The sequence below is a fragment of the Canis lupus genome, chromosome 3 (genome assembly GCF_003254725.2).
Source record: "Canis lupus dingo isolate Sandy chromosome 3, ASM325472v2, whole genome shotgun sequence".
Classification (NCBI taxonomy): domain Eukaryota; kingdom Metazoa; phylum Chordata; class Mammalia; order Carnivora; family Canidae; genus Canis; species Canis lupus.
Window position 1 is genome coordinate 54719761 of NC_064245.1, and position 13834 is coordinate 54733594.

Here is a 13834-nt window from a genome sequence, read left to right on the forward strand (position 1 = left end):
TTAAAAAATAAAATCCTTCGGGATACCTGGGTGGCTCAGTAGTTGAGCATCTGTCTTTGGCTCAGGTCACGATCCTGTGGTCCAGGGACCAAGTGCCACATCAGGCTCCCCGGACGGAACCTGCTTCTCCCTCTGCCTGTGTCCCTGCCTCTCTCTCTCTCTGTCTCTCATTAATAAATAAAAATAAAATCTTAAAAAAAATTAAAAAATAAAATTCTTAGAAATGAACACGAAAAGCGGTCCTGGGACAGAGTCCCACATCAGGCTTCCTGCTTCAGTGGTGAACCTGCTTCTCCCTCTGCCCCTCCCCCTGCTTGTGCTCATGCTTTCTCTCAAATATAAAAAATCAATGCAAAAAGATTACCACTTAATTTTTTTTAAAGGGGAAAAATACAAAATTGACATTTATAGAAGAATCAGTAGACACAAAAAATATTTAATCTCACTGGTAAAGAGACAAAATGAAAAAAGCAACAGAATACATTTTTCTTCTGTCAAGTCAACAAAGCTTTGCTGGTAAGAGTGTGGGAGGAAATATCGCCCTCAGTCCTGCTGGTGGGAGTTATGATCATACATTCCTGTAGGCTACATCTGCAGTATTTATCAAAAGCTTTTAATATGTCCCTGCCTTTTAACTCAATACTTCCACTTCAAGAACTTATCCTGTAGAAATTACCAAATGCACAAAGAGGTACAAGGATGTTCATCACAGTGTCACTTATGAGTGAAAATGAGAAACCACGTCAATGTCCCAAAGTATAGGTTAATGGGATAAGTTGTGATGCAGACAAATACTAGAATACTGTCTAGACATTAAGACAGTTTTGAGGGACGCCTGGGTGGCTCAGCGGTTGAGCGTCTACCTTTGGCTCAGGGCATGATCCTTGGTCTGGGGATTGAGTCCCACACATTGGGCTCCCCTTAGGGAGCCTGCTTCTCCCTCTATGTCTCTGCCTCTCTCTGTGTCTCTCCTGAATAAATAAATAAAATCTTAAAAAAAAAAGTTTTGAAAAGGGATATTTGAAAACACAGGGAAATGGTCATGACATATTAACGAAAAAGTTAAAAAGAGAAATATAAAACTATACTAGAAAACTCTATCAGGAAGATACACACCAGAACAATAGCAAAATATCTGTGTGTGGTAAGAAAGCAGGAGATTCTTACTCTCTTCTTTAAAGTATGGCATAGTTTTGATTTCTGCCATAAATACATATTGCTTTTGCGTTCAGGGTAAGACCCATATAAAATGTTTAAGGTCTTCAAATAGTTGGAAAAACTGGCAAAGTGTTCACTCCCTAAGAGATTCAGGAAAGCAAGCAATCATATGATTTCTAATAAAAATTAAAAGAAAAATGTACAGTGATCTCTACATCTGGGGAGACATCAGGAAAATAAATTAAAAACTAAAGATTAGGGCTGCCTGGGTGGCTCAGTGGTTGGGTGTCTGCCTTAGGCTCAGAGCCTGGTCCCGGGGTTCCGGGATCGAGTCCCGCATCAGGCTCCCCACGAGGGGTCTGCTTCTCCCTCTGCCTGTGTCTCTGCCTCTATTTCTGTGTCTCTCATGAATAAATATATAAAATCTTTTAAAAAATAAAATAAAAACTAAAGATTAGAGAAAATTGATATATAATTAATACACATAAAATAGCACCTTATGGGTATAGTTGATTTTTTTTAGGGTTTAAAATACTTTTGGGAGGGGGTGCCTGGGTTGGTTGAGCATCTGAATCTTAATTCTGGCTGAGGTCATGATCTCAGGATCATGAGACCAAGTCCCAGGTTGGGCTCTGAGCCTGCTTAAGATTCTCCCTCTCCCTCTGCCCCTCCTTCCATGCACATGATCTTTATTTCAAATGTACAAATACCTCTTTAAAAAAATAAATAAAAAATAAAAAACTTTTTTGGGAGAAATAAACATTAAAACAAAAACCTGGAACGCCCGGGGTGGCTCAGTGGTTTAGCATTTGCCTTCAGCCCAGGGCATGATCCTAGAGTTCCTGGATTGAGTCCCACATCGGGCTCCCTGCATGGAGCCTGCTTCTCCCTTTACCTATGTCTCTGCCTCTCTCTCTGTGTCTCTCATGAATAAATAAATTTTAAAAATCTTAAAAAAACAAAAACAAAAACCTTATATAAAGAACTTCTGATTAAAGTTTAAAGGTATTGCTATAAAATGTGGCATTCAGAAGAAGATTTTGTATTAGAAACTCTTCAGATTATTTCCAGTGTCCAATTTTATAGGTTCTCAGCAATTACTCGGTATGGTAATTATTAGTACATGAAATTAACAGTATCTCTTAAAGATTCCTTAGAAAGATTCAGGAAAGCTCCTCCTGTCCACCTTAAGTCGAATTCACTTCCATGAATTCACATGGGGCATCTTCTATAGGATGAGCCAGGACAGGCGCTGGGAAATCTCTGGTCCTCAGGGTCAGCCACAGCAGCGGACAAACCCAGAGCCCTCTGCTCTGCAGCATGGACACGAACCTCATTGGGTTCAGCAATGGGGAAGGTTCTTCTTCTCTGCTCTTCACTGGCTCCTTTCCCATAGCTGGTGCATTTCCCAAGGCTCTAGCTTTGCCCTCCTCTCCCCACTGCTTTTTGGGACAGCCAACGCTTCAGCTCTTACTTCTTCCAGGCTGCTGGTCAAGTCGAGAATGTCAGTCTTGACAGCTCAAGATGCCCAGCTTCCTGGTTCTCTGCCTACAGGCTGTCCCCGGCATCCATCCCTTACTCTTTATTAAGTCCTGTGGCTGCGTCCTTGCCAATCTACTCCCTGTTGGCTGCTCCCTGACTTCCTCACCACCTGCATGCAACCCTCATGTCAATTCCAGAGAAACAATCATGCAGCGCCTCCAATGTCTGCCCAAACTACCCAATAATAATTGAATAAATGAATACTAAATAATAAACCAGTAATGAAGATTTCCAAGTCTTCTGCAGGATCTCCAAGGGCATCTCTCATTCCTCCCACAGTGCACCTCGCTCCCAGCCATCTGGGTTGTCTGGCTGCTGCACGGTGCTTATTCCTCACCCCAAATCTTTCCCTCTATGTCTCCTTTTGCTTGTCTCTCTGCACAGAACCTCGCTGCCCGGTTAAGCCTTCCACCTCCCACTACACCTATCAAACTAGACATCAAGAATGCAGGTATTTTTACTTTGGGCTAAAATAGATTCCTTTTAGTCAATCATCACACTTTTAAATAGGCAAAATGCTCAATTTCTGACAAAGCCGTATCTCCTTTGCTAAACCAGAGCTGTTAGAATACTATCTCCCACCTGACTTTGTTAAAACAGGGAAACAGAGACAAGGGCTCTCTATAATTACCAAGTTTTTTGTCTTGTGGCCACGAGGCACCTGTATTTGTCCTGTAGACTCACCTGCCAGCACAGAAAGGAAACACATTGCCTCGTCTCTGGTATTGAAACACAGCAACAAAGAATGCCTCTTAGCAGCCATTGCTCTTAGGCATGTAGCAATTCTAATCTCATCAACTGCTTTCTGTCAAAAATACATGAGCACATCTGGAAAACTCAAGAGTCTCATAAAAACATGTCAGATCCACCTCAGTGGGGGCAGGCTAACAGTCAAAAAAAGCCTTCAGAATGCCCTTCTGCGGGTAGTCCCTATTTCTTGTCAAAAGTGACAAGGTGGGATCCCTGGGTGGCACAGCGGTTTAGCGCCTGCCTTTGGCCCAGGGCGCAATCCTGGAGACCTGGGATCGAGTCCCACTTCGGGTTCCCAGGGCATGGAGCCTGCTTCTCCCTCTGCCTGTGTCTCTGCCTCTCTCTCTCTCTCTCATAAATAAATAAAAATTTTTTTAAAAAGTGACAAGGAATGAAGAGTCCCAATTACTGATCACACTCAGTTTTGTGAACAAATTACTTACTTGGGAATGATTGCTTGAGGTCTCGATTTTCTCCTGGGACTTGTCTCTGGCTAGTTTGGCAGCTTCTTTCACCTCCTGGAATTTCTCTGCAAACTGAAGATGATGAACAAGAGTTATTGAGGTTGTTCTCACTGTTACACACTGCTGGTCCTCAGAGCTCACCTTCATTGCTTTGCATTCATTTTAAGTCAACAAACTCTGTATAAATCCAGAAGAATAATTTTATTTGAGATTGAAAAGAAAGGAACATAAGGAATACTTCTTCCAGGATACTACCAGCCCAGATCATATCTGAAGCTCTTTTAAGATTTGAGAGACAGAGAGAGAACACATGTGCCTGGGAGAGGGGCAGAGCGAGGGAGAGAATCTCAAGCAGATTCCCCCTTGAGCATGGAACCTGACACAGGTATTGATCCCAGGACCCTGAGATCATCACCTGAGCTGAAACTAAGAGTCGGATGCTTAACCACCCATGTGCCACCCACGTGCCCCAGATCTGAATCATTTTTTTTTCCTGAATCATTTTTTAAGTTGCTGAAGCTAGTTTAATAATGCTAAAGCAAGTACTAAAAGCAAGTACCTCCAGTGAACGGTAACTCATACAAATGTAAGAACATCAATGTAGCTGTACCACAGAAGGGATCCATGAAAAACTTGATCATCTCTACAAAGGATCCAAGAACTCATACAATATGATGGAAACCAACAAGGGATGCCTGGGTGGCTCAGTGGTTGAGCATCTGCCTTTGGCTCAGGGTGTGATCCTGGGGTCCTGGGATGAGTCCCACGTTGCACTCCCTGCAGGGAGCCTGCTTCTCCCTCTGTCTACGTCTCTGCCTCTCTTGCTGTGTCTCGCATGAATAAATAAATAAAATCTTAAAAAAAAAAAAAAAAAACAAGATCTGAAGAGCTGGGGAGAAGGAACTGTTCTTGATTTTAAAGGCTTAAGCTATAGGGGTACCTGGGTGCTCAGTCAGTTAAGCATCTGCCTTCAGCTCAGGTCATGATCCTAGGGTCCTGGGAGCCTCAGGTCAGGCTCCCTGCTCAGCGGGGAGCCTGCTTCTCCCTCTCCCTCTGCTTCCCACCCCCACTTGTGCTCTCTGGCTCTGTCAAATAAATACATAAAATCTTTAAAAAATTATTTTAATGAAAGCTTAAGATATAAAATAGCAAAATGCAAAACAGCAAAAGGGAACATGGAGCCTATGACTATATTCTGTGCTGAAAAGACCATCTGTAAAAGACTCCTTGAGGAGCAACTAGGGCACCTGGGTGGCTTCAATTGGTTGATCATCTGGCTCTTGGTTTTTCAGTTTAGGTCAAGATCTCAGGGTCATGGGATCAAGCCCCACATCTGGCTCTGTGCTCAGTTTGCTTCAGATTCTCTCTCCCTCTGCCCCTCCCTGCACGTGCTCACTCTCCAAAATGAATAAAACCTTTTTTTAAAAAAGAAATGCCAATGATGTTATGGTCATGAGGGAAATGTCATTATTTTTTTAGAGATAGATACTGAAATGTCTTGATGTCTGCAATGTACCTGGAAGCACTTCAACAACAATAAAATAGATGAAGAAATGTAGCAAATGTTAATGAGGGTTAAATCTGGTGATATGTATATGGGTGTTTATTATATGATGCTTTCTACTTTAAAGAAACGTTTTAATATTTTCATTATAAAACACTCTTCAAATGCCAGAGGTAATCAAATCAATCACTGCCTTATAGTCACTGACAAGGCAACTGATTTTTAATTAGCAAATACATTGTTCAAGCAGAGAACATTCTGTGATAGATAATGCTGGCATTACAAAGCAAGAGAGAGCTAAATGTGGTTGCTGAGAAACACAAAGAGCCAGCAAGTTGCAAGGCTACCGACAGTTCTATGGCTTTTGCTGAGAATGCATTAATTTCTGGGCATGGGCTACCCCCTGAGTATCTCCATGACACAGGCAACAGTGGTCCGCTTTGGAAAACCTTGCCAGATGACAGACACCGGTGAACAAAGCATCTGGCAGAAGCAGAAAAGGTCAGCCCTTCCATTCTGGCCTGTGTTGCTCCTGCAGGACCATAAATAAAGCCACAGCCACGGGGCTTCATATTTAAACATCCCACAGCTGTCAGAGGAAAATCACAGTACTTGTTTGAAACACGTGCGGTCCAGCAGGGACGCACAAAGCCCCTCCCCACCCTGCTTCCTTTGAGGGGGCCCTGAAAGTAAACACATCATGTCAGAAACTCCTTTACAGCATGGTCCACGCCTTTCCTCTTGGCATCCTACCCAATACCGGCAGAAAGCAGGCACAAATAAGTTTGTTCGGTGAATGAATGAACTCTGGGTTCCAGACCCATAGCTCCCCCCACCCCCCTCAGCCACTTGGAAACAAACCATGTCAAAGGCACAGGTCTAGTCTAAGAGTGGGGCAGCTCTTCTTCTGCTAGACAAGTGAGAATGCACTCTGGGAGGAACTGTGGTTAAGTGTCTGGGAGTATTCACAGCCCCAACCCTCTGCTTCCTAAGCTCACCTGACCGGCTCTACCTAGGAACTAGGCAGGGCAACTCCCAGAACATGAACATTATCCCAGAAGAGATTCTGGGCAGGCACATAGAGGCCTTTCAATCTTACTAAGACATTAAAAGATTTGATTTCTAAAGGTCTTAGTTTAAATGTTTTTGGGAAAAAAAGAAAAAAGAAAAAGAAATAAATGTTTTTGGGCCCAGTACCAATGAAAAGTCAAATACGATTTGCAGAAAACTGTAGCAGACACCCTTGCTAACAGCCTCACCCACACCATACTCTGTAAGATCAGGGATGCCTCTCTCCCTGCAAGCGTCTCCATGTTTGTCAGGCCACCCAAACCAGAAGTGCTCTCTTCTTCACGGGTCCTTCATGTCCCTGTCAGGATTCCTTTCTCTCATGGGTCTTGTTTGAAGTTGCTTTTCAACTAGACTGGAAATGTCATTAGCCAGTGTCACACTCATTCAGTCAACAAACATGGTCCAAGCACCAGTTGTTCCTTCAGTGAACACATATTCCCACCATCCTGGGCTGGGCCATGTACACTGTGCAGCTATCGCAGGCTGCTCTGCCCCCCAGAAGGCCACGAGTTGAGCAACAGAGGACACTGGCAAGCAAGTCAGTACCTAAAATTCTGCCCGGCTCTGACAGAACAAGTCACTTCTGGACAGAGCTTGGGCCTCTGTTCCCTCTGTCTTGTACCTCACCCTGAACATCCCTAACTGGTGAAGATCTTGGTTCTACTCTTGGAGACTCTCAGCCTAGGGCATAAGCTTTCAACTCCAATGGCTTCTTGCTTGTCTCTGGACACCCCTCATGATGGCTCCCTGGTGGCCCTACAGTCCTGGCCCTGGTAGGCATACTTACCACCCTCTTCCCCCTGGACCCTCAGGACAACCAGATCTATATGCTAAGGAGTTTAATGACTTCTTTTCTTTTTTTTAAGATTTTATTTATTCATGAGAGACAGAGAGAGAGAGAGAGAGAGAGAGAGAGAAGCAGAGACACAGGCAGAGGGAGAAGCAGGCTCCATGCAGGAGCCCGACATGGGACTCGATCCCAGGTCTCCAGGATCACACCCCAGGCTGCAGGCAGCACTAAACCGCTGCGCCACCAGGGCTGCCCAGTTTAATGACTTCTTGACGCACCTTCTCTCTTTGGCTTCTCACCAGCATCCTGTAGGATGGGGATTCTCATCTCTGGTTTCCAGATGAGAAAGTACCCATGATCACACAGCTAATAAAGGGTAAACTTGGGATCCCTGGGTGGCACAGCGGTTTAGCGCCTGCCTTTGGCCCAGGGCGCGATCCTGGAGACCCGGGATCGAATCCCACGTTGGGCTCCTGGTGCATGAAGCCTGCTTCTCCTCCCTCTGCCTATGTCTCTGCCTCTCTATCATAAAAAATAAATAAATAAATAAATAAATAAAAAATAAAAATAAACAAATAAATAAAAAATAAAGGGTAAACTCGAACTTGTGCCCAGATCTGTCTTCCACACACCCAGTTACCCTCTTGTGCCAACAAGGATGCCTAGAGTCTTGCCCATAGCAGTTGCTAAGTCTTTACGGATTAGATTTTCCAGTTGCAAAGAGAAGTCCCATGACCTTAAAATTAAACTGGAACTGTATTCACTCCCTCTTTAAATGAAAATTACTTACACAAGTTTCAGCTCAAAACAGGCCATGGGGATCTTTTAGGCAAAGACAAGGCCTGAGACACAAAATATCAGATGTGGAGTGGGGGGCTCGACTCGTTCTGATTGTACAGCTCTCCTCAGTTCCACTGAGTAACTGTCCTTCTCGAGAGTTATAAGAAGACCAGGAGCAGCTGTCATACACACACCTGAACACACATCCCTATAGGACTGCAAGGTGATGGTGCCATATCAGTAATAACAGCCTAGAATAGCCCAGAAAAGGGGAAAGGACACGTCTCCTTGGCTCCCAGGGATGAGCAGAGCAGAGTGGCTGAGGTGTCTCATCTCACTACATACACACTCACAGCAACCCCTGGGTGCTTGGTACACAAATGGGGACAGGTGGCTTTTGTAACCGCCAATGTTACACTGGGATAGAACACAGGACATCTGACACCAGCACTGGATGATAGTGTCTTAAGACCTACCTGCTTAGCGGCCAGCTTAGGTAAGTGGCCCAACTCTGACCCTTACCAGCCTTTCAAGTGCAGGCAAGTGAACCACTCTGAGCCTCGGCCTCATCTATACGATGTGGTAACAATGCTGCCTCTGTGGGCCACTGGAGGAGAAAACATGGGGCTTTGCTGGGTTGGTGGCAAGGGGTCAAGAGAGAGAACTGTAGCATCTCTGGCCTTCTGCAAGTAAAATAAAAGCTAAAGCCTGGAAACCACAATGTTTAGTAAAAGAGACATATCAAAGGGTGAATTCATCCATTCAGAAACATGAACTAGTTATCGCTATGCGCCAGTGACTGAGCTGGGGACCCCGAAATAATTAAGGAAGATTTGGCTTCTGTCTTCAGAGAAATTCTGAGTTTGTAGAGGATTTGGTTTTGCCTTCAAATGGGTAAGAATAAAAAAGAAAATTTCAAAAAATAAGCTTAAAATGTAATGAAGTAGGTAGGATACGCCCTATCAGATAAATTTTAAATTAAAAAAATCCCCTAAAACATGTGGTACCAGTAGATGCACAATAGAAAGAGGTCCTACTGTTTATGTCAACATTAGCCTGTGATAAAGGAGGAATCTTACACTGGTGGGGAAGATGACTGACACAACCTTAGTAAGAAGAGGCAAAGGAGTTTAAATCTTTACTGCAAACATGCAGCATGATCAGTTTTCTTTCTTTTTTTTTTTTTTTTCATGATCAGTTTTCAATGAGGTAAAGGGGTAAGTGTGTTTTTTAAAAATATGGATGCAAACAGAATTGAACATTTATTTAACTTCTGCTTGAAGGGTGAGAGGGTAATATTCTAAACTTGGAAGAAATAAAAGAAAAATCATAGGAATGACAGACTTGATCACACAACAGGGAAAAAACCCCACTAAATCAGAAGGGAAACAACCACCTGGGGAGGACTATGCATAGATAGGCTGGTATCATAGAAAAAGGGCCATTATCTTTAGTAGAGGAAGAGTTTGTGCACACAGAAAAGGAAAATATGAAAAAACCCAACAAATACATGGCAAAATTCACAAATAAAAAAAACACAGTAAGCAAGCAACTGATAAAAACGATTGCTCAGTCCCGCTGGAAATGCAAATCAAAATAATGAGGTACTATTCTTTGCTTGCTAAATTAGCAAACATTAAATACAATTATAATACCCAATGTGGGCAAGATATTTCCAGGCACATTGTGTGGCAGTGCAGCCCCACAGAGAAGCAATTTGGAAATGTGGATCATCAGTGAAAAAAAGCATTCATACCCACTGACCTAGTGATATCACTTCTGGGAAACAATTCTATGAAAAAAATGGAGAACATGAAAAAAAAGAAAAAAGGCTTCAATACAAAAATGCTAATCCTAGCTTTATCTATAACAATGGAAACCCAGCAGCAACCAAGAAGTACCAGAGGATTGTCCTTTGATGAAAAATCCCCTGACTCCAAGTCTTTAGTTTTAAAATCTTCCCGTTATATATATAAAAAAAAGCACATATGCTTGTGAATTTAGACATTGTAGCTTGGAAAAAAATAGTTCTTAAACCTGTAGTCCTATCACCCAGTGATACGCACTGACCACATAAATTTTGAATAGTTTTCTATCTGTGTATATGCGTTCATCACACATTTTTTTAAAAGATTTTATTAATTCAGAGAGAGAGAGAGAAAGCAGGGGGAGGTGCAGAGTGAGAGAAAGAATCCCAAACAGACTCCAAACTCAATGCGGAGCCAGAGACAGGGCTCGATCTCATGACCTGAGCTGAAATCAAGAGTCAGACACTCAACTGACTGAGCCACCCAGGTGCCCCATGACACATACTTCTTTTCAAAGTAGAATGATATGGTACACTTTATTTTATAGTCACTTTTGAAATTAACAGTGTGACATTAATATTTCCATGCAATTATATGACCTTCTACTATAGCATCTGAATTGCCTTGTAGTATAGTACCCTAAAGGATATACTGGAGTTTATTTCACCTAATTGCTTACTGCTGGGCATTTGGCTGGTGTTCTTGGATTTTTGTTTTTGCTATTACAAATGATGCTGCAAGGAAAATTCTTACAGTTAAATCTCTGTGCTCAGTTATAATTATTTCCTAAGAATAGATGCCAATAAATGAGACCAACAGATCAAAGGATATTCAAAGCATAAAGGTTTCTGAAATGTATGCCAAATTCTGATGTTTTTACTTATTAGGATCATTTTCTGCAATTTTTAAACTTGGAGTAATAATCTATAAAAAAATTAAAATCATCATCTTTTTCACCATTATCCTGCTAGAAAATGAAAGACTATTGTTTTATTTGTGGATTTTTTTGGTCTTGTGTATTGAAGACCCCGTGGCAGACACGATTTGCTTATTCAAAATCCATTTATTTTCTCCTGGCTTAACAAAATTTCAAATTTGACTGAAGCAGGAAATATCCTAGCTGGGAGAAAATAAGAACTAGTGTAAACCGGTCATGGCAACCTAATTCTCTCTGCCCCACCCCCTACCCCTCATTGGAAGGTGGCCCAGGGACCCAAGACTGACTGTTGGAAGGAGAAGTCTGCCAAGGGAGCTCACAAGGAGGTAGCTTCTGCCCTCTCCCTCTTGCCATGAATGCAGACGTGATGGACAGAGCTTGAGAAGCCATCTTAGCAACATGAGGAACAGGCCAATAAAAGAAACAAACATGCAGAGCCCTCACACCCAACATCATGGGGCCACCATTATCAATGCTGGCAGCGGCCTTCCTTTGGATTTCTTTTGTGTATGAAAAGAATAAGTCTATTTGCCTCAGCACTGTGATTAGTTCCATTACCTGCAGCCCAAAGCATTCTCACTGAAACATATCAAAAGAATGATTAATATCCCCCACTTAAAAACAATGGCCCTTAAATCAGAAAGGTGGAAGACAGAGCAATGTTGTTACAACTACACAGACTTGATGAGGTGAACTTCAGGATGTAAATTTGGATTACAGATGAAATAATTAAAATGGGTCAACAGCCAATGCCATGTGTATCTGTGTGTCTGAGAGAGAGGATTTAGAAGAACTGATCACAGAGCACTAGCAACATGATCATCCCCTTTGTGGCAGGATGTACTTCCTTCTGTCTGTGATAAATGACAGGGAGCCAAACTTGAAACAGTGACACCCCAAGGTCAGCTGCCAGAAAGAACCTCCATTTAACAACTGGCTCACTCTTAACATTTGGATCTCCTTCCTTTCATCTCTTTTCAGAAGTTCTTCCTCTTCTCAGAATGCAAGCTCCTTCACCGAGGCACCATGTCCCTGCCAGCGGGCGGACAGTCCCCATACTACGTCTGGGCTGGTGGTGTGGGGTGGTCCTCGTAATAGGAGCAGTGAAGACCAAGGTATCTATTTTCCCTTCTGGAAGGTAGGGAGAGATGTGTATATAAAGCATTCTTAAATGAAAATAGCCACACTGGCGTTCCTTTTCTAGCCTCCTTACAGGCTGTGATTACTGATCCCTCTTTTGGGACCGTGGGTGGCTGTTTGGTGGTGTCCGGAACACGTAGCCCCAGCCATCCCCTCAGCCACATGCCCTGGGAGGCTTCGGGCTTGAGCTCCTCTCTGCCAGCTAATTGCCACTTGTCGAGGCTGCCAGCCTCACTTCAGGGTAATTCATCAGTGTGTGGCTAATCGTCCCTGTCACAGAGAAGGGGAAAGTTGACTTGAAACACTTTGAACAAAGGCGACATCTAAGGGCTTATTTGATGAGTCTTTGTGACAACGGCAGGTCATGGCCATACAGCGGAGACTCCAGCGCTGCCAGAGAAGCCTGGGTGACTCACGAAGGAGGGCACTCCTCCCGAACAACAGAACATTCCCTTCCGCTGGAGAGAACCAGGAGAGGCTGCCCATGCACACAGCAAGGCCTGAGGTCTCCTCAGTTCTTGGAGCTGGAAGGAAGTGACCTCTAACCATGATTTTTGTGTTCAGTTCTCCCTTCTTTAGGTTCTTTTCATCAAAACGTTTCCTGTTTATCCTTCCTAGCTCCTCTGATTCCTCCCGAGGTTGGAGAAATTGTTCCAGGCAGCTGAGAGCTGATTCTGTCAAATGGCTGGGGCTTCTGGAAGGCCTGGAGCCTTGGGCTGCATGGGAGGAAGTGACCTCACGGCCGCAGGGCCTTGCCTCTGATGGAGCCTCTGCATCTCCATGGGGCTTCCCTGGAGGTGTGAGGAGGACACCCCTGCCTCCTCCGCCATGGGGAGGAACCATGGAGGGGCTCAGGAGGACCCCTCCCCATCCTTGTCCCCACCAGGCACTGCTTCAGAGGGAAAAGGTGCCCAATCCCTGCTGCTCGCTTCGGACAGTGGTGCTGGTATCATTGGTTCAACAAACCACCATCATACCTGCTTCCACTTCACATCAATTCTGATTCTCACAGCCCTTGTTCTTCCTCATTTCACAAAACAGCAGCTCCAGCTGTCCACCCTCCAGCCCGCCTCACCCTAGAGTTCCTGTGTCTCACATCCACATACTGAGTCCTGCCAGTTCAGCCCCATGGCGGTTCCCGAGGGCCTCCAGCTCTGACTTAGGCATCCCTGGTCCCAGAACAGCCCAGTCTGCCTTGAGGTTGGACAAATCAAGCTACAATGCAAATCTGATCGTTCTCTTTCTTGGCTTAAAATCCTCCACAGAGGGCACCTGGGTGGCTCAGTGTTGAGCATCTGCCTTCAGCTCAGGTCATGATCCCGGGATCCTGGGATTGAGTCCGGCATCAAGCTCCTTGCAGGGGGCCTGCTTCTCCCTCTGCATCTCTCATGAATAAATAAAAATAAAATCTTAAAAAAAAAGGTCCTCCACAGGCCACAGTCTCAAGTCCAGGGCTGGCCTCTGGCCATAGCCTTGCCCACCCCAGAGCCCACAGACCCCATTAACAGAACAGTCTCTCTCATGACAAGGTGCCATGGGTTTGCTCGTGCGGTTCCTGCTACGTGGAGGATGACAGAAAAGGGAAGTCCTCCCCGTGGGCATGACCTGGAACATCTCCTTGTCCAGCATGCATGGCGCAGGTAGCCTGGTGGCAGGGTCCACTCTGAGCCCTGAGGAAATGGTCAGGGGCCCAGCTGCCTGGGTAGGGATCAGGAAACAGCAGAGTCAGAAGGTTAGTGACAAAGAGATTTGGGAAGAGCTGCATCAGCGGAACACAGGGGGGCCAGAGGAACCGAAGTCTGAAAATACTCACATTCCATGTGAATGCTTGCAACTGGCTGAAAGTCCGCATCCCCCTCAAATTCATATGTTGAAATCCTAACCCCCAAT

General features: G+C 44.3%; 1 protein-coding gene across 5 annotated transcripts in view; it reads right to left on the reverse strand.

Annotated features, from left to right (window-relative positions):
- HOMER2 (homer scaffold protein 2) overlaps positions 1–13834 on the reverse strand; it is a 130874-nt gene that overhangs the window by 17951 nt on the left and 99089 nt on the right. For all 5 annotated transcript variants that reach the window (XM_049108502.1, XM_049108503.1, XM_025436894.3 and 2 more), the window contains one exon: positions 3894–3986. In XM_049108502.1, coding sequence (XP_048964459.1) covers positions 3894–3986 — 93 coding nt within the window. The remainder of the gene's footprint in view (positions 1–3893; positions 3987–13834) is intronic.